Here is a 20,615-nt window from a genome sequence, read left to right as displayed (position 1 = left end):
ATCTTCACACACATACAGTACAGAAACATTGATTATCAAAACAGTCGGCTACTAAATGAACACTGTGCTAAAAACAATTTATACATCTAAAATACATGTTTGGGAACAGTAAGCTTTGATTTACTGTTGTTCTATTCCATAATTTTACAGCACTCAGTAATTTTTTCCCTGCAGGATGTTGGGAAGGCGTGAGGAGGCGACATCGGAGCCCATGATTGATGTGACATACTCTCAGAGTGTAGATGAGTGCTCCGTGGTTGCTGTGCTACAGAAGCTCTATCTGTGTGCCAGTGTGGAGTTCCTATTAGCTGTTGGTGACTTTTTCATGCAAGCCTTGCCCACGAGCCCACCCACACAGCGAGACAAAACCAATAAACTTCTTCTCAAACACGTCTCAGAGCCCAAAATTCAGAGTGAACCTAGAGCAGGTGTGAACAGTACTGCCAAAACTTAGAATAAGTTGTCATATTAAATAAATGTAACCCAAAAATTTAAATTCTTTCATTATTTACTGACTCTCATGTTGTTCCAAACTCATATGGCTTTCTTCTGTGGAACAGAAAAGGTGATGTTAGTCAATGTTAGCATCAGTCATCATTCACTTTTATTGCATCTTTTTTCCATTCAATAAAATGTAATGGTGACTGAGGCTGTTAGTCCCTAACATTTTGCCTAACATCTCCTTTTGTGTTCCACAGAAGAAAGAAATGCAAATAGGTTTGGAGGGTGAGTAAATTATTACATAATTTTCATTTTTGGGTGAACTATTTAAATGAAGGTGTATTTTATGTATTTGCAGTCCCAGCTAAGAAAACCAGATTGCGGGCTGTTGTGGTGGACCCAGAGGTGGTGTTTGTGGCTAACCTGATGAAGGCAGATGCTCCTGCACTGGTGGCTTCATTCCAGTGTGACTTCAGTCTGCTGTCAGAAGAGGCTGGTCAGGCCATGAAGGCCAAAGTTGGAAGCCTCAAAGTGCTCGCTTGCCCCTTCATTAGGACAGAGCGTGACAAAGCCGTGACCACTGTATGTTTACTGTTACTTATTATTGTTTGCTGTTTTTAATAGTTGTTTAAAAAGTTGTACACTTGTTTTAAAGTGTGTCAAAAGGTGCAGTATTATATATAAATATATATATTGCATAATATGTAAATGTTGCATAATAACTCTACAATGCTTTGCAAATCATGAAATTGTCTTTATTGCAGGTGCTGAGGCCATGTTCTGTTGAACTTGAGACCAAAATGCCAATCAATGCCCCATTAACTGGTTTAGTTACTGTAGAGGAGGTCATTGTAAAAGTGGGTGTTATCTTTTTTTTTTTTTTGGCAATAAACAAATACATTGAATACTGGGCTTAGGCCAGCCAAAACATGTTGATATCTTGTGTGATAGATTGAGGAACACATGTTTGGTGCCTAAATTGCAAAGGAGTGCAAAGTTGTTCTGTTTTTTTGTTTTGTTTCTTGTTTTGTTTTGTATTTTGCTTTTTGTTTTGTTTATTTTCATTTTTGTTTTTTTTTTGTGGCAGATTATTTCACTTGTTTAAACCTTACTAGATTCATCAAAAATCAAAAACACATGGAGAATATTTGCTGATTTATGTTGAACCAACACACTTTTTATCTGTCTTGTCTTTATATCTTTGTCATGTGCTTTCATGCTGTCTCAGATTTCTCCAATCATTCTGAACACTGTCATTACCATCATGGCGGCCATAACACCTAAACCGAACGAAGAGCCGTCACAGCAGACTCCTGACGACCTGAGCAGCCTCTGGTCTGTGAGGAACATTGATAATGCTAACTACTGGTTCCTGGGTGTGGATGCTGCCTCTGAGGTGACTGAGAGCTTCACAGATGTGGACAGCAGTAAGGATGGAGAGAGTTTTGGGGTGGAAGTAAAGGTGGTGCAGGTTACACTGGAGTCTGGTTTGGGACATCACACTGTTCCACTGCTGCTTGCAGAATCTTCATTCAGTGGCAGCGCTCAGAACTGGTCATCATTGCTCAGTGTCTCTGCAGATATGTCGCTGGAGGTGTGTGTTTGTGTGTGTCAGGTTCTGTCTACATTGAAAATGATCTTACTTAATTATCATGCAAAAACATATAACACGCAAATAATGTATAAAAGCACATGTAAACATGCTGAAAGGTTTCTGTGATTGTTAGGGGATATGAAATATCGTTAGCTCAGAATTATAACAATATGGAAGTCAATGGTTAGTTTCCAAGAAAGTCTCATTGATCTCTCCACTACTTTAAAGTGTAGTAGTGTCTTTTCTTATTTTTTCTTTTTGTTTCTTTTTTTTTATTTTTATTTTTTCTTTCTCTTGATTTATTCCTTAATCAGTCAGACTAAAGTGTTTCCATGACATTTTAAAAATAGATTAATTATTGTTTAAGTCTGACTGGAATCTACATTTTTAAGTGGATGTAAACATACTGATTGTTATTTTATGTAAATAATGGAGAGTTTTTGTTTTGTTTTAGGTGAATTACTTTAATGAGACTCATGCAGTATGGGAGCCACTACTTGAGAGAGTGGACAATGGGAAACGGAGGTGGAACCTCAAATTTGAGGTAGAAAGAATCTCTCGCTCTTTCTCTTTCTCTTGTATAAAAACAGTACCACTTTTATACAGAACACTGCTCTTAAATGGTTGTTATATTCAATAATACTCACACTGAGTAAACATTTACAACACACCAACACCACTTTATTATTGTTTTTTATTACAACTTTGTTTTACTTGTTACTACTTATTCTTTACATTTACTACTTATTATCTATGTAATTTGTTTAAAATTGTAATGACTTTGAATTGTGAGCTTGGAGAAAAATACATTTAATTGTCAACAAGGACTGCTGTTTGCTGTTGTTGCACATTTCACAAATAAAACTTTCACTTTGAATCTGTCTTTCTCTCTCTCTGTCTTTATCTTCCTTTGCTCACTGTAGTTTGTTCTTTCTTTCATCTGCCCAAAACATAAATCCATGCTTGCATTCGTCCTGTGAAATATCTTACAGATTGTTGTGTTGTTGTTCATTCGTGTTTGTTATGTGTATGTGTAGATGAAGAATAACCCTGTTCGTGATAAAAGTCCAGTACCTGGGGATGATTTTATTATGCTGCCAGACCCTCGCACAGCCATCACCATATGTTCCAAAGACACCATGAATATCACAGTGTCCAAGTGCTGCCTCAGCGTCTTCAACAACCTGGCTAAGGTAAACCATTCAGTCTAGAAAACAGCATTCACAAAAATAATGTGTTATTCAAGGCATGGAATATAATACATACAAAACTGAACATTTTAATCTACACCCAAATGTTTTCAATATTTGATCATTTTGTTGGGGTTATATTATTCCAAAAATAATTTTCAATATTTTTGATGTGATTTTCATGTTAAATACAAAATGAAAAGCATAATTGTGTTCATGCCTTTCTCTCCCTCGGCAGGCTTTCTTTGAGAGCACAGCCTCCACGTTTGACCACTCTCTGAAGGAGAAATCCCCCTTCACCATTCGTAATGCATTAGGCATTCCCCTCATTGTTCAGCACAGTTCTAACCTGCTATTGGCTGGCTCTTCTTCATTGGGTAAACTGCATGAAGTGGCTGTGGATAAGAGTGTGGATTTAGAGCATTCCACCTTTGAGCGATCATCACGACTTTCTGCCCTGCAGAGGCAGGAGAGCTGCCTGTTCAATCTCAGTATAGGTCAGTAACATGGCCAGCATACATCTCATAAACTGTGGAAATGCCTTAGTTAAGCTGTACATACTTTAGAACTGTATATTTTGGGTCTAATAACCAAATATCTTATTTGCAGCTAATATCTTTTTTAGGTAGTTAATACATGACTTTAACCATCTTAATCTATACCAATAACCCATTAGTAATCTAAAGATCCCCTGTGTAGTTCCCTCAGGTTACAGTGAGATTTCAAATATTCCACTGGGTAAGCCTGGCCGCAGACTGTATAATGTGCGTGGACCCATGCAACAGGAGGCTGTGTCTGTACTGCTTCAGATCGATGCAAGCGAGGGCAACAAAGTGATCACAGTACGCTCCCCCCTACAGGTGTGTCGTCTACTTGTTTGGATAAACAAATAATTCTAGTAGTTAATCTACATAAATTATTAAAACAACCAGGTTGAAGTCATGGTGATGTTCATTTTGTTTGTTTACAGATAAAGAACCATTTCTCAGTGCCATTTGCCATTCTAAAGTATTCTTCTGAGCTTGGAGGGATGGTGAATGTTGGGGTTGCTAAGCCTGAGAAGGAGTGTCACGTTCCCTTAGAATCTTACAGGTATGGATGGTGATGATGTATTCTGTTGTGCAAATTGTATTCCTTACTCTGTGCCTCAGTGGGTTTATTTTGCCTAGAATAGTTCACCCAAAAATGAAAATTCTCTCATACTCACCCTCATGCCATCCCAGATGTGTATGACTTTCTTTTTCTGCTGAAAATTAATGAAGATTTTTAGAAGAATATTTCAGCTTTGTGGGTCTATACGTGAATAATGACCAAAACTTCGAAGCTTCAAAAGCACAAAAAGGCAGCATAGTAATCCATTTGACTCAAGTGGTTTAATCCATGTTTTCTGATGTGATCCAATCGTTTTTTCGGTGCGAACAGACCAAAATATAACTCCTTTTTCACTGTACATTTTGCCATTGCAGTCTCTAGGCACAATCATGATTTCAAGCTCGATTACACTTCCTAGTGCTTGATGTATGCGCAGACTGCCATATGGCGCAAGAAAGTGTAATTGTGCTTGAAATCCTATTGCCAAGTAGACTGCTGATTTGAAGATTTATAATGAGAAAGGGGTTACATTTTGGTCTGTTCTCACTCAAAAGCAATTGGATTGCTTTTGAAGGCATGAATTCAACCACTGGAGTCGAATGGATTACTTTTATATTGGCCTTATGTTCTTTTTGGAGCTTCAAAGTTTTGGTCACCATTCACTTGCATTGTATGGACCTACAGAGCTGAAATATTTTTTCACACACGCAAGATCTGCTCTCATACTCTGGTTTTGAACTAGTGTATTGTTCCTGAACAAATCTGTTTTTGAATACATTCTTTAATTAAACAAATCATTCTCATTCACTTCCATTGTTTTGGCTGTGAAAGATTGTGTTTTTTTATCAAGTCAGTGTCTCACTCATAACTTTAAATATGTTTTTTCTGTACTTTATATTGTAACTTTCTGTATAATATATATTACTTCAGGAGTCAGTTGTTTTTGCTGCCTGTCGGTCATTTGGAAGATCAGTATCGTGCATCATCCACATACATCACATGGAAGGAGCAGGTGCATGTGAGCTCAGAGGTTCATGCAGTACTGCAGTGCCCTGCGATAGAGAGCAGCTTCCTGCCATTGGTGGTGAACACGCTGGCTGTGCCCGATGATCTGAGCCACATCGCCAGCCATGGGGAAGGGGACTGGGACCCTGCTTATATCATCCACCTGCACCCAGCTGTTACTATCAAAAACCTGCTTCCTTACTCAATACGCTACCTGCTGGAGGTATGAGTTATTATGAAACATGGTCCTCTGCAATTAAAATCCCCTCCAGAAAAGTGTACTTATTTGATGATGAAACACAAAAGAGATTTCTTGACTAATGTCCTGGCCACTGTTCTCCATATAGTGAAAGTGAATGAGGATTGTGACTGTCAAGCTCCGAAATAACAAAACAACACCTTGAAAGTATCAGAAAATTGGTCAATATGACATGTGCTATATTTCAAGTCTTCTAAAACCTTAAAATAGCGAATGACTGCGGAACAGAAATGAAAATCTTTATTGACTGATAATCTTCCTGTCCAGGGAGCTGTTATTTGCTGCAGCAGGTATTAGTATCTTATTTAAAATACACATTGTCTCTTTTAGGGTTCCCCTGACTTCTATGAGCTTCAGGAGGGCAGTATGGCGGATGTACTGAACTCCCACATTAACGGTGAAATAATGGAGCTTGTGTTGATGAAGTACCAAGGCCGTAACTGGAGCGGCCGTATAAAGATTAGCCAAGACATGCCCGAGTTCTTTTCTGTTTGCTTCACCTGCGACACCTCCGAGGGGTTGACTGTGGATGTGTGTGTGCATGTGTCTCGCTTGAGTGGCAAAATGGTCCTTTCTGTCTACAGTCCATATTGGATCATCAATAAGACGTCTCGTGTCCTGCAATACCGTTCTGAGGACACCTGCGTAAAACACCCATCCGACTTCAGAGATGTCATTCTGTTCTCCTTCAAAAAGACAAATTTTTTCAGCAAGAATAAGGTTAGATTGGATTCTTTCGATAGTATTTGACGGAGCACGTTTTCTAATCTCTAATAAGACCACTAAATTTACCATTTAGTTACATTTAGTACTACAACACATAGTACTTATATATTAGCCTAGTGTTTAGATAATTTAAATCCTGAAAATCAACATAAACCAGGAATGAGTCGCAGTCTTCTTTGAGTCAACATATGACTGGCTTATAGTTGTCTCTGCATATTAAACTGGCATAAGAGAAAGTATTGAACAGTTTATAATCTGCTCATCCTCTCCATCCTAGTTGCAGCTCTGTGTGTCCACCAGTTCCTGGTCGGAAGGCTTCTCCCTGGACACCGTTGGCAGCTATGGGTGTGTGCGCTGTCCAGACAAGAGTGGGGACTACCTGGTAAAAGCTTTGTGCTGTTTTAATGGAAAAATAGTTTGAATAGGTCTGTGTATTTTGTCTGAAATCTCTTTTATTGGGCAAGGTGGGGGTCAGCATCCAAATGAGCAGCTTTAACCTGACACGGATCGTAACCATGAGTCCCTTCTACACGCTGGTCAATAAGTCCTTGTTTGAGCTGGAGGTGGGAGAGGTGCAAAACAACAATAGTTCCAGCAACAAGTGGCACTACATCTCCTCCACTGAGGTCAGAGCTGAATTAATCTCTTTACAAATGCAACAGTTTTCAATCACCATTTTTAATTAGAGCTGCATTATTAACTGTGCCCGTATGTAGCTGGACCATTTGCAGTGCTTTATTTGTACATTTCATAGTCCCGGTTCAAGGACTTGTAGGGCTCCTTTGTACGGAAGATTGGGTATAAAAGTGCAAATACAGATTTACTATATTGATTCTGAGTTTACAGATTGATTGAATGTGTAAATATCATTACTTTGCTAGCTAAGAAAATTCTCTATTTCGTGAATTTAAAAAGCATGGGTCAGATGGATTCTCAATCTGAACTCAACAAACAGCTTGCATTCGTGTGTGCGTATGTAAAAAGACATGACGTAGATTACACATATGATTAGCAATCCAACAACAGCCCTGTTTTTTGTTGAGTTATTGACAACATTTGTATTATTTTAGTTTTTTCGGTGTTAAAGGTGGGCGATCCACTAAAATAGGGTTTGTTTCGGCAGAAATTTAAGACCTGTCTTATGATTGTGTATTTTACAGTGTTTGCCTCTGTGGCCCGAGTCCAGCACAGGGAAGCTATGTGTACGAGTTGTGGGATCCGAATCTACCTCCAAATCGTTCTTTTTCAATAAGCAGGACAACGGCACTCTACTGCGCATGAATCAGGTGGGCATTTAAGCCAGAAATGTTACAGAAAATGTGTTTTTTCACATGTAATGTTGGCTGTAATCATGGTGTTGTTATAAATAATGGCTAATCTTATTTTTCATCATAGTATGGGGGTGTGATAGTGGATGTGAATATCTCAGACCATTCCACTGTCATCAGCTTCACTGATTACTACGACGGAGCTGCTCCTGCTCTTGTTGTGAACCACACACCCACGGCCACTGTCAACTTCAGACAGAGGTCAGCACTACCTAGATTCAGCATTGGAATTCTTATGAATGCAGAACAAAAAGTCTGTAAAGAGTCTGATTGGAAAATTCTTAGTGTTTTAACTTAAATAGTGGAAACTAGGGATGCACATTTTTGTCATTTTGACTGCTGGAGTACTCCTGATTAAACGAGTTCCATTTGCGCTATTTTTTTAATTGTTGATTTTTGTTGGACATGCGTCAGATGGACATCTATCGCTGATTTATCACGTCTTGCTGATTTTTCAGCATCTTGCACCATGAACGACACATTTTCAAGATGCTGTCTAGTTAAAATCATTCATATTTTAAAACTGTATCTACAGGTGCCTGGGTAGCTCAGAATGTAAAGAGGCTGACTACCACACCTGGAGTCGCAAGGTCGAATCCAGGGTGTGCTGAGTGACTCTAGTCAGGCTTCCTAAGCAACCAATTGGCCCGGTTGCTATGGAGGGTAGAGTCACGTTGGGTTAACCTCCTAGTGGTTGCTATAATGTGGTTCTCACTCACAGTGGGGCATGTGGTGAGTTGTGCGTGGATGCAACGTAGAGTAGCGTAAAGCCTCCACACGCGCTAGGTTTCTGCGGTAATGCGCTCAACAAGCCATTGGGCCGGCCCACTGCTTCGCAGATACCAGCCCATCCTACAGGCGATATAGGCGGCCGCCCTGGACTCCAACATGCCTGCGTGGACCCCATTACAGAGTGAATATACAAAATATATAAAATGGTTTTTATGTTGAAAACTGAAATTACTTTTATTTTGAAATTACATGCACATCATAGCGTATGTCCATGTTTGTGCATAAATTCTGTACCTCGCTTGGACCTCGTTATTTGACATACAAATCACAATAATGGTGAAAACCAGATACAACATATCAAGTATAAGATGAGCTCTGAATAATCACAAAATTACAAATAACTGCAAGTTACAACAAATACAATAACAGCAGCATATATACAATCTGCAAACAGTAAAGCTATAAGCAGTACATAGTCATTTGCATAATTTATTCATACTGCAGGGAGCTGAAGTGCAGCTTGCTGAATAATGCACACACCTGATAAAAATGCAGGAAATAAGTGAAAAATATGACTTTGTGGCTATTTGAGACTTTGAGGCTTATTTTGTTTAAAGGATAGCAGAAACAGCACTTATCAATGCATAGGGCTATTCACTTTTTCTCAAGAATAATCTGGGAAAGGAATTAAAACACCGCAGGTAATGCAACAAACAAACTCAGAGTGAAAATATGCAACAAACTCAGAGTGAAAATATGAGCAAATAATTGCAAATATTGCATATATTTGTTTATATTTATATATTTACATATTCTGGCCAAATGATTATTATTATTATTTTTTTTAAATAAACATTTACACATTGTTATGTGAGTAATTAACATGAAATTTTAAGCATTGTCATCAGTGTCCTGCTGTGTGACACTTTCTTCATCTAACAATTTGAAGCATCACTTTATGATCTTTTATAACTGTATATACATAAATAATAAAGTATTATTATACTTTCCACAACCTCATATTATCTAGGACAATAGTTTATTTGCACTTCTAGAAAAAAGTTGAAAGGTGATTAAGATCTTTAAAACTTTGATGAAATGCTGACTTGTCACAGCACCTAAAATACACTCTTTCCCTAGTACTTTCATGTACATTTTAACCTAACATCTGTATGTTAGAAGAAGTTTTCAGACATGTTATTTGTCTGAGCTATAAATTGATTTAGTGCTCTAAAAAAGGCACTCATCAAATTTACGGTGATTTTATGTTTTAAAGTTATGACCATTTTTGCACTGTGGGGCCTGTTGTCATGACTAGCAGTATTAGAATTGTATTTTTTTTTTTTTTAAACAAAAATGTGAAATTGAGCCAGAAAATGAAATCAATGAGCTGGTTTGGTGTGTTGTGGGTCGGGTTTGGTGGGCCTCTTTATTGCCAGTCCACCCCTGGTGCTAACCAGTCAGACCGCAAGTCTCAATATAATTGGTTTATATTAAGGCTGTGGATTTAATAAGTTAATTCAGTGTGATTTAATTATGTATAAAATAACCCATTGAAAAAATATTGCAATAAATTGTGTTTCCGGACCGTAATGAATAATTATTGACCAATATATTGCCTTCTGAAGCCTCCTTTTGTATTGTCCTATAAGTGCTTTACTCAACTGCCACAATAATGCATTTGAATTATCTTAATTATTAGTAATATATATATTATATGTACAATTATTTAAATATAACTATAATTATTTAATCTTTATATATTGAATTGTTGTTATTTGAGGGTCTTTCTCAGCAAATATTGAAATATGCAATTAGTTGCAAATAATTGTATTTATTAATCAGCATATCATGTAATTAATTATATTAAAACACTTAAAAGATGGCCAAAGTTCATATTATAACCAATCATAAAATTAAATATGAAAAGTTGTTGAAAAGCCATGCCATTATTGTGTTTTCATGATCGATTATTGATGTCACATCCAAGTACTCATGCCCATACTAGTGAAAACCAAAAATGTTTACTCGTATTGAGTGTTGTATTAGGAGTGTGTATTTCCTGTCTTTAATCTCTAATCTTACATCTTCTGTATCAATGTGTGTGTGTGCGTATATGTCTGTGTGTTTGTCCAGAGGATGTGAGGAATGTTGGGCTCTGAAACCAGGTGAAGTTCAGTGGTTTGCTTGGGATGATCCAGCAGGCGTGAGGAAGCTTTGCTGGAGCTGTCAGGACAACACAGGAGAACTGGACCTTGTGAAGGTTAGAGAGGAATTCTGGGTTATTGAATCCTTTGTTCTTCTCATGCTACTTGTTATGTCATTCCCATGTTGCATTCTTTAGGATGAGTGTGGGCAGTTCGCATACGAAAGCTTAGTGCAGATACATTGGGTGTCTTTCCTGGATGGCCGACAGCGGGTGCTGATCTTCACTGAGGATGTGGGCATAGTGACGAAGGCACGGCAGGCAGAAGAGCTGGAGCAGTTCCAGCAAGAAGTCAACATCTCATTACAGAACTTAGGCCTGTCACTCATCAACAATGACATCAGACAGGAAATAGCATACGTTGGCATCACCAGGTAAATAAACCCACACCTAACAACCATAAGTTTTGCTGTAACAGTGCTAACCTTGAACTGGCAAGTTATTGTTAAACAGATTATTTGATTTCTAATAATAATGGACGATTGAATTCTTTTTTTAAGTTCTGGTGTGGTTTGGGAGATGAGACCGAAGAACCGTTGGAAGTCCTTTAACCACAAGAACATCGGGCTGTTAGAGAAAGCATACCAGAGCCACATCAGCAGCAAGAGTGAACAAGGCTGGATTAAACTGGAAACTGGCTTAGAGGTACATAAGCATTCTGTAATGAGTTCATATTTCAGCAGTAAGATTATTCATGCTACTTATAGATTGTGGGATCCTTTACTAAAACAGGTGAACTTTGAAAGGGTGCCCATGTTGATGAGACAGCCATTTTCCTGCACTATCAGAAGAAACTTCCTGCCTGGCATTTATGTTGAGTTTAAACAATCACCACATCAGAGGAGTTTACGTGCTCAACTGTACTGGTTACAGGTAACACAGACAAACATTGCAGAAATCATTACCTGTTAGTAATGCTTTTTCATATAATTTTTGGCAGAAGAATTTATTTTTTTAAATTAATTTTCCAGGTGGATAACCAGCTACCCGGAGCCATCTTTCCCACTGTGTTTAATCCTGTTCCTCTTCCAAAATCTATTGTTCAGGACTCAGGTACACACACACACAAACTCCCCTAGCAGTACTGCATCTCAGCCACTGGTGTCAAACTCAAGGCCTTCGTGCCGAATCCGGCAAGCTAATTAAAAAAAACGTGGGATGGCAGATGAACAGAAGAACGTGTCACTGACTAATCAGTTAGCTCTTTTCTCGTGAATATTAATGAGCCTTCCCGTCATCCTAACCATATTTTTTTGAGCGCATTTTGCTCTCTCCAAAGGTGGAACGAAACCGCGCTATCTGCACTATTTTTCAGCATGGCTCAATGGATAGACCGATTCGAGCGCAGAGCAGGTGCATTTACTTGTTGACCGTTCACAACCATGCGGATCATTATCAACAGCGCTAGCAATTACCTCAATCAATTATTAGCACGACACAAGGGAAAGAGTTGCACATTTAATCATGCATTAGTCTTGACCACGGAGCGCAGACCATTATTAATAGCACTAGTGAGATGTGAGGCACAATATCGCAAAACCCGTTTGAAATTGGTACAGAATTCTCTGTTGAAAAACTCCAAATGTCTCGTTGATTAAACTATTTTAAAATCAAAAGACAGTCTAAACAGCACTGTCAAAGGAAACAGGACAAAACACTGCCATAATATTGTGAAGACGAGGAGGAGGGCGGGGCTGGGCCGTGAGGACACACGGCCGGCTGTGAATTAGGCTAATCAACCGAGAGGGGGATAAAGACTAGCCAGAGGCACCAGTTCGAGGTAGAGAGAGATGCACGCAGCCACTTTGCATGTGTGTGTCTGTGTTTGTTTATGTTTGTTTTATGTTGAGTTTTATCATTAAACTTTGTTGACTGTTTAGCCGGTTCCCGCCGCCTCCTTGCCCACCTTACCTCGTTACAGACATCAATTATAAGGCTTTTCAATCCACACATCACAAACCTTACAAAAATGTAACATGGATTTACTGTAGTAACACTAACTGTGTAAAATCTGTTCTCCTCTAATGATTGTAGGAAAATGTAACCAAGGTTTTGATTGCCTTCATAAACTCCACAAGTTGACTGCACTTTAATAAATATGACAATGATGAAAATAATTTTACAGATTCATAATATTTCAATTTAGCCATATTTAAATTAGGTGTCATTTTTTTCACAGATGTTACTGTTAATATCATAATTAACATCTGCACCCCAAATTCAAAATCAATGTTTACAGTCAAATCTGAATTTCAGTGCTGAAAATGTGCAATATATGTAATTGTATGGGTGCCAAATCACGTGCCAGTGGCACATTTTCAACTGGCCCTTTGTGGGCACACATAACGCTGATGAGGCCCAGGCAGGAATTAAGTTTGACACTCCTAATCTAAGCTAACATGCTTCTGAGTGCATATTTACAGTGTATGTGGGTGTGAGCATAACATTGCTACATCTGACCTTTTTCTCTTTAGAGCCAAAACCATTTATCGATGTTAGCATCATCACAAGGTTTAATGAGCACAGCCAAGTCATGCAGTTTAAGTAAGTTATGACACACTGATCATGTGATTTTCTACTTATTGTGTCACATTCTCACATGTACTAATCTTCAGTTACACTAAGAAAATCAATTTACCATAACATATTATTAAGTGGTTTACACCCGTTCTGTGTGAAATCTAAACTAAATGTATTTCTGTAGGTACTTCATGGCATTAGTGCAGGAGATGGCAGTGAAGATCGATCAGGGATTTTTGGGGGCAATTCTTGCCCTGTTCACCCCAGCCAATGATGCTGAGGACTGTAAAGAGAAGGTACAGTAACCACTTCATACCTCTGACAGGTGTCCCCAGAATGTCCCAGACTCATGTAAATAGTATGAATAATTAAATTTAAATAGTATGAATAATTAGACCTGACTGTCCCCACCATGTGCTTGAACCATGTGCCTGCCTTTAGGCTGTGTGTGTGTCTGTCTGTCTGTGAATGCAGAGGGGGGGGGGTAGAGATGTACTGTAAATAAGTGTGTGTTTCTCTGTGCATCAGAATAAGCTGATAGAGAAGGATCTGCAGGCTCTGCAGGCACAGCTGATGGAGAGCTCCATGACAGACACCTCGGGCCTGAGCTTCTTTGAGCATTTCCACATCTCTCCTATTAAAGTAATGCACCAGCACTACAGTTCATTCCAAAAATGTCACAGAACTTTCAACCCTCAAATATGGTGTGCTCCCTTGTGTCAGTCTTTCATAAGCTACTAAGCTTACATAAGCTTGGACAGTGGTGTAGCATGTTTGTGTTCTTTGAGGGTGATGCTGCTTGAGTTCCACCTATCAAATGATCATACACTTTCATTTTGTAGTATAGGTGAAGTGTGTCATTTAGCTTACAGCACCTTTAATTTAATGGCTTGTCATAATAAATTATTTTTCATATTTAAAGGCATGTGCAATTACTTGGCTATTCTGACATATGAAAGACAGGATTAAACAGCTGAATCAACAAACACATACTTGTCTCCCTGGTTATTATGAATTTAATGACTTTCCATGACATGTAGCTGAACTATGTTTGTGTTTTGTATAGCTGCATCTGAGTCTGTCTCTGGGCTCTAGCGGAAATGATTCAGAGCAGGGTGATATGGTTGCAATCCAGTCCGTCAATCTCCTGCTGAAAAGCATCGGGGCAACACTCACTGATGTAGACGATCTGATCTTCAAGTAAGACTTTCGCACACACTTGCACTAAAGCTGTCTCACTTGCTTTGTTTTTAAGTTTGAAAATATAATGGGCTTTGTTTCACATCCTTTTATCTTGTTTTTTATCCAGACTGGCTTACTTTGAGGTGAAATATCAGTTCTACCGGCGAGAGAAACTGTTGTGGGCGGTGATCAGACACTACACTGAACAAGTGGGTGATCCAAATACACACTCATACATCGGAGTTCATTACATGATCAAATACTCCTAATACTCATCTATACTCTCTCGAAAGCACATAATTGTTTCACATGATATCACTGTTTCTGAGAGAAGTTCAAAAGTTCAGTCTCGTTTTTTTTTTCTTCATAGTTCTTGACCCAGATGTACGTGCTGGTTTTGGGTCTGGATGTTCTTGGAAATCCATTCGGGCTGATCCGCGGCTTATCAGAAGGAGTGGAGGCTTTCTTTTATGAGCCCATCCAGGTCTGACACATGCTATTCATTTATCCAATCAGTCAGCCCTCCTCATTTAATTGAGCACAAATGTGAGTCTGTTATATTTTAAGTGCTAGACATGAGTATAGGGAGCTTGGATAACTTGCAAAGGAAGAAACAATTGTGCCAGAGCAGGACTGAGACAAAACCTTCAGCTTTACTGTCATCAGACAGGTCTTTCAAATGTAAACTACTGCCATCTGGTGAAGAGACAGTCAGTACGGCTTTGCAGTGCACAAAAACATTCATAAATGACTGACAATATCAAAGCTGATTATTCTCCAGTCCTGGTGGATTTCTGTCGCACTGTTCTTAGTGTAATCTACTCCGTGTTGGAAACACATGTGCTTTTTGTGTGCATAGGGGGCTGTTCAAGGACCTGAGGAATTCGCCGAAGGATTTGTTATTGGTGTACGTAGTTTACTGGGCCACACAGTAGGTAAGACAGCCTGCTTGTCCTGCTATCGCTGCCCCTCTTAAACACACAACCAGATTCCTTACTGCATTACTTTGTCTTGTTTGTACATTATCTTTCTAGGGGGCGCAGCTGGGATGGTGTCTCGCATAACAGGTTCTGTAGGCAAAGGATTGGCTGCCATCACCATGGACAAAGAGTATCAGCAGAAGAGGAGAGAGGAGATGAACAGACCCACTAAAGATTTTGGAGAGAGTCTAGCTAAAGGGGGCAAGGGTTTCCTCAAGGTACTGAGCACAAGTTCCCACACAACACTGACTCAATTTCTGTCTAATAAATGCATGCTTTGTTTTATCTAAACACCCAAAAATGAAAATTGTCTTTCTCATTTACTCACCCTCATGCCATCCCAGATGTGTATGAATTTCTTTCTTCTGCAAAACACAAATGAAGATTTTTAGAAGAATATCTCAGATCTGTTAGTTCAGGGGTGCCCAATACGTCGATCAAGCCTTCCAAGGGCTTCTGAGAACAGAGCGCGAAATTGCGAAGCTAGCAGTTTTTGAGACTAGCTACCAGCACCTAATGCCTGGATTATACAAAACTGTCTGATTCAATTCAGTGCAAATCATCAGAATAAGGTAAATGCTCTGGCTATTTTTTACATTGTGCTGTAGGTGTTTTGGGTTTAGTGTTAAAATTGAATGATATCAACATTGAACATTATTATATATTTTTTTTAATTAATTAGAAGATGAATTCCATGTAGGGATACATGCAGTAGTCCCAACAAGCATTTTTTTTAAACAAAACTGTGTTTTTTTTAGTTGGTAGATCTTATTGAGTTGGTCAATTAAAAGTAGATCATCACACAAAAAAGTGTGGACACCCCTGTGTTAGTTCATTCAATGCAAGTGAGTGGTGGCCAGAATCTCAAAAAGCACAAAAAGACAGAATACAAAAGTAGTACAAAAGACTCCAGTGGTTAAATCCATGTCTTCTGAAGTGATATGATTGGTGTGGGTGAGAAACAGATCAATATTTAAGTCCTTTATTTACTATAAATTTCCACTTTCACTTCCACATCATTCTTTTTTTTTTTTTTTTTTTTTGGCAATTCCAGGATACACACACCAAACAATACACTTATACAAATACAAATCTATAGTTAAGAAAATGAAACTTTTGTACAGCGCTCCTCTTGTAAACAATGGCGCATTTCCTGCATCTTCCTCCATGTGACGTGTGACCCTGCCAACGAGCTTACGTCATCCCTCTCATGAGCACGCATGACAGAGCTGAAAAGAAGCGAACATTTGTAGTTAAAAAGTATATAAGTATTGTTTTGTTTCTAAAAAATAATCAATCGTTTGGGTTCAGAAGAACTTTATTTGTCAACTGGAGTCATGTGGATTATTTTGATCCACCCCAAATATGCATTTTGGACCATCAAAAAAAATGGAGGACATTCACTTGCATTGTTTGGAGGAGGCCTGTAATGAAATCCTAAAAATCTCAAATTCTGTTTTGATGAAGAAAGAAACTCAAATACATCTTGGATGGCCTGAGGGTGAGTAAATTATTCCCAAATTCACATTTTTGGATGAACTATATCTTTAAACAACTTTTTGGGTATCAGTCTAAAACAGCTGCCTGACTATTTTATTGTAATTCAGCATTTTGAATCAGACATTTCTTCAGCTCCCATGAATCCAGTGGATGTGCACTTTAGACGTACATTTAAAGATACAGTTGGTCATCCGGGTATTTCTTGACAACTATATAATGAATACTGACGATTCAGACATACTACTCATTTCAAATGACATACTACTCAATTCAAATAACATACATACTGCTTTTGGCTTACTGTGTACTGGGAACGTCTTTGCATTTACTTGAAAATTAGGTACAGGCAGGTGTGTTGGAGCAGGGTTGGAACTAAACTCTGGAAAGGTGGGAATTGCTATGAGTTACCTTGATTTAGACAACCAATGTAGGCTACAGTTCACTCAGTATCCGACTCTCCGATGGCATAGAATAGGAGCAAAGCAAGCTTTGCTCCTATTCTATTTTCTGCACTTTAGATAAGGGTGTTTCTTTGTGTATGAAGTGAACTGAATCTCTTCATGTGTCTGTTTTTCATTAAGGGAGTGGTTGGTGGAGTAACAGGAATTGTGACCAAACCGGTGGAAGGTATGACTGTTTACTGCTAATGCAACACTCGCGTTTATCAGTCTGAACTGTTTTTTTTTGTGTAACAAAAGCAAACAATATTTTTGTTAGAACAGTTTATTAATGGGTCATTGAAACTAAACAAACAACATTATACAAAGCCATCTTGTTACAGCTGGCACTCTATACATGAATGTATACTAAGACATGTAATAATCCGCCATTGGTTTAGGGGCAAAGAAAGAGGGGGCTGCAGGCTTCTTCAAGGGCATTGGGAAAGGCCTAGTTGGAGTGGTGGCCAGACCTACAGGGGGCATCATAGACATGGCAAGCAGCACTTTTCAGGGCATTCAGAGGTGAGACACAAAGCTACAAACTTGAATGTTGTATGAGCACATGCACACACACAAACACACACACGCACACACCCACATACACACAAACTAAGCTTACTGTAAATAGAAAAAACTCCTGCTTGGACAGTGAGAATGGATTAATGTATTCTATTATGTAACCACTAGGGCTGTTAATTGATTACAGTTTGTTATCAAATTAGTTACAAAAGATGATGATTAATTAAATATTAAGTATTAATTGCAATAAATCACATATATTCATATTTTTTGAGAAATGCCCCAAAGAAAGATAATTCAATGTATAATAATCAAAATAATTATTTTGATTAATACATATTAACTTGTATATAATAGATATATAAAATAAATATAGTAATTCATATAATAACAGATAGACATTACATTATTATGACAGACAAGAATTAATCGCTCTGAAATAACACAATAAGTCTACAGCCTTAGTAAGCACTGATATTACTATATGTTACTCTGCTCTATTTTATTTGATATCAGAGCAGTATTTGGGAAGGAAGAAATGGAGTGATTATTTCTGTTTTGTGGTACTGACAGGGCATGAGTCAAACTATGACTCTAATTCTCCGAAACAATACGAGCATTTAACATTCAAGTAGAATTTTCCTTTAATGATCTTAAGTATGTGGCTTTTTTCTAATATACTGTAGGCTTACCTGTGTGTGTCATTGTCTTTGGTTGTGTCTCTTTTGTCTTTGTTGTCTTAATGTTTTTTTATTTTACTTTTTTCTTGCGTAGTGTTGCTTTTGTTTTCCTGTGTGTCAACTAATTTTGTGAATCTTTCTTTCATGTTTTTCATAAGTTAATTCCTGGATGTGTTTGTTATTTTTGTTCAGTGAGTATTTGGATGCACGTGTGTGTATGTGTCCAGATTTGTGTATGAATGACTGTACGACTGAAGAGTGTGTGTGTGTGTGTGTGTGTGTGTGTGTATATGTATGTATATATAATGTATGTGTGAGGGAGGGCCATGTCTACCCCAGATAGATGACAGCGAATGATCCTTTTGCATTCATTCATTGGTGTTTGCTTGGGATTCTCAGACTCTTGGGTCTTAAAAAAAGAGATGATTTGGTGGCATGAATGAATTATTTTATCTACAGTGTGTGTGAATGGTTTGAAGGTAAGCATTGCATCATGGGAGGTTGAGGATGAAAGCTGTGGTGCAGAGCATTATTCTGCCATAATCTACAGTTATGAATTCCTTATAACTGGATTAATCAACTTGTGCCTATGTTCCCACCATTGTAACATTGCTTCTGATTTCCACACAGTCTAACGAGCAGAGCAGCACAGACAGGAGCATAAAACTGTGCAGAGAAGAATAGAAGTATACACAAACACATGCATACACACATGCTCAGACTGGCACAATGTGTGCCTTATGTCTAGGACAACCTTTAAAGGAAGTGATCCTTTAATATTAAAGGGATATTTCACCCAATAAGGACAATTCTGTTAAAGCGAGGTGAGGCTCGATCCACTGTCATTGTATTGAAAGACCCCCCCAATATTCATATTAAAGGAATGTTCTGAGTTCAATACAAGGTAAGCTCAATCGACAGCATTTGTGGCATAATGTTGATTACCACAAATAATTTTAATTTAATTTATTAATTTTGACTCGTCCCTCCATTTCTTTAAAAACAAAGCAGAAATTGAGGTTAAAGTGAAGCACTTACAATGGAAGTGAATGTCGCAAATAAAAGTGATTGTGGACAATTTTTGTAGGGTTTAAAGGCAGAAATCTCAAGTTTATAATTTATAAGCTCTTACATTATTTATTCTGTTAAAACTCATGTATTATTTGAGCTGTTAAGTTGTTTAAATGGTCATTGTTACAGTAATTTTAGGGTTTGTTGACATTATATCGTCAGGGCAATGAAGTTGTAAAATTGGCTATATCTTTACATCGAAAAGTTTAGTAAGTGATTTAATCACACTAAAATCATGCATATTGTTTACGTCTTGTGGCTATACTTTAAAAAAAAAAAACGTTTAAAAAAATTTTTTACGTTCAAATATTTGCCCCCTTCACTCCCATTGTAAGTGTCTCACTTGGGGGGGTTTGTATTGAACCCAGAACATTCCTTTAACATCTTTTGTGTTCAGCACTTGAAAGTAAGTCAGACAGGTTAGGAATGGCATGAGGGTGAGTAAATCAGGGCTGAATTTGAATTTGAGAGATCTTTTCCTTAAATCATACTGTAACTAATAATAATCCTGGTGGATATGAGGTTTTGATGACGCTCTCTCTCTCTCTCTCTGTGACTGCTCTGCTTGTCAGACCAAGTGTACTGCACGAGCTCACTGCACCGCTGATGCATTGGACTCTATAATATAGCACTGCAGAGACTCTGCCTGGTGTAGTCAAGGCGCTCTCCATCCAATTGGCAAAAGAAGCATCATGATATCAATGGCAGTTGGTGACCAGGCTAACCAATCACATTGTCCACCCATGCTATTAATTCTGTCCTGGAAAGATAAGATGGCCACTATGTATGTGGTGTTTTAACGTTTTCCCGCCCCTGGCTTTTTCATGCAAATTAATTTCATGACAAGCTGGAATAGTGATACCACTACACTCCTCTGAGCCCTCCCAAGCCCCACCCCACTCCAGTGGTCTGCACAATCATCCATATATTCATTATGCACTCCAGTGTGAACACCTGACCTGATTAGCACTGTCTGTATAAACTAATCACATTGTTTTTCCATGCTCACACTGTAGAAGTAACCAAAGGTGAGCGAGGGCTTAAGGAATCTGACACTGCACGCAATGGCACAAAGATACTTTGTTGTAAGCCATAGATAAGTTTATGCGTGTAAATGAATCTTGAGATGCATTACGTTTGCTCAAGGCTG

General features: G+C 38.3%; 1 protein-coding gene across 1 annotated transcript in view; it reads left to right on the top strand.

Moving 5' to 3' along the window:
* The window catches only part of LOC127636787 (intermembrane lipid transfer protein VPS13C-like), a 71,083-nt gene that overhangs the window by 42,426 nt on the left and 8,042 nt on the right, over positions 1 to 20,615 (top strand). Inside the window, exons 50-79 of the mRNA XM_052117560.1 lie at positions 175 to 428; positions 800 to 1,023; positions 1,206 to 1,298; positions 1,670 to 2,035; positions 2,490 to 2,579; positions 3,073 to 3,228; positions 3,464 to 3,722; positions 3,925 to 4,085; positions 4,196 to 4,317; positions 5,248 to 5,545; positions 5,912 to 6,301; positions 6,585 to 6,689; positions 6,772 to 6,933; positions 7,468 to 7,593; positions 7,703 to 7,836; positions 10,504 to 10,630; positions 10,712 to 10,947; positions 11,074 to 11,218; positions 11,306 to 11,446; positions 11,545 to 11,626; positions 13,048 to 13,117; positions 13,278 to 13,389; positions 13,622 to 13,735; positions 14,160 to 14,293; positions 14,403 to 14,484; positions 14,646 to 14,759; positions 15,135 to 15,210; positions 15,310 to 15,473; positions 17,337 to 17,382; positions 17,594 to 17,717. Of these exons, the coding sequence (XP_051973520.1) occupies positions 175 to 428; positions 800 to 1,023; positions 1,206 to 1,298; positions 1,670 to 2,035; positions 2,490 to 2,579; positions 3,073 to 3,228; positions 3,464 to 3,722; positions 3,925 to 4,085; positions 4,196 to 4,317; positions 5,248 to 5,545; positions 5,912 to 6,301; positions 6,585 to 6,689; positions 6,772 to 6,933; positions 7,468 to 7,593; positions 7,703 to 7,836; positions 10,504 to 10,630; positions 10,712 to 10,947; positions 11,074 to 11,218; positions 11,306 to 11,446; positions 11,545 to 11,626; positions 13,048 to 13,117; positions 13,278 to 13,389; positions 13,622 to 13,735; positions 14,160 to 14,293; positions 14,403 to 14,484; positions 14,646 to 14,759; positions 15,135 to 15,210; positions 15,310 to 15,473; positions 17,337 to 17,382; positions 17,594 to 17,717 (4,707 nt within the window). The remainder of the gene's footprint in view (positions 1 to 174; positions 429 to 799; positions 1,024 to 1,205; positions 1,299 to 1,669; positions 2,036 to 2,489; positions 2,580 to 3,072; positions 3,229 to 3,463; positions 3,723 to 3,924; positions 4,086 to 4,195; positions 4,318 to 5,247; positions 5,546 to 5,911; positions 6,302 to 6,584; positions 6,690 to 6,771; positions 6,934 to 7,467; positions 7,594 to 7,702; positions 7,837 to 10,503; positions 10,631 to 10,711; positions 10,948 to 11,073; positions 11,219 to 11,305; positions 11,447 to 11,544; positions 11,627 to 13,047; positions 13,118 to 13,277; positions 13,390 to 13,621; positions 13,736 to 14,159; positions 14,294 to 14,402; positions 14,485 to 14,645; positions 14,760 to 15,134; positions 15,211 to 15,309; positions 15,474 to 17,336; positions 17,383 to 17,593; positions 17,718 to 20,615) is intronic.

This window comes from Xyrauchen texanus, chromosome 1 (genome assembly GCF_025860055.1).
Source record: "Xyrauchen texanus isolate HMW12.3.18 chromosome 1, RBS_HiC_50CHRs, whole genome shotgun sequence".
NCBI lineage: Eukaryota > Metazoa > Chordata > Actinopteri > Cypriniformes > Catostomidae > Xyrauchen > Xyrauchen texanus.
Note: the sequence above shows the minus strand (reverse complement) of the source record. Positions and strands in the feature narration are given on the sequence as shown.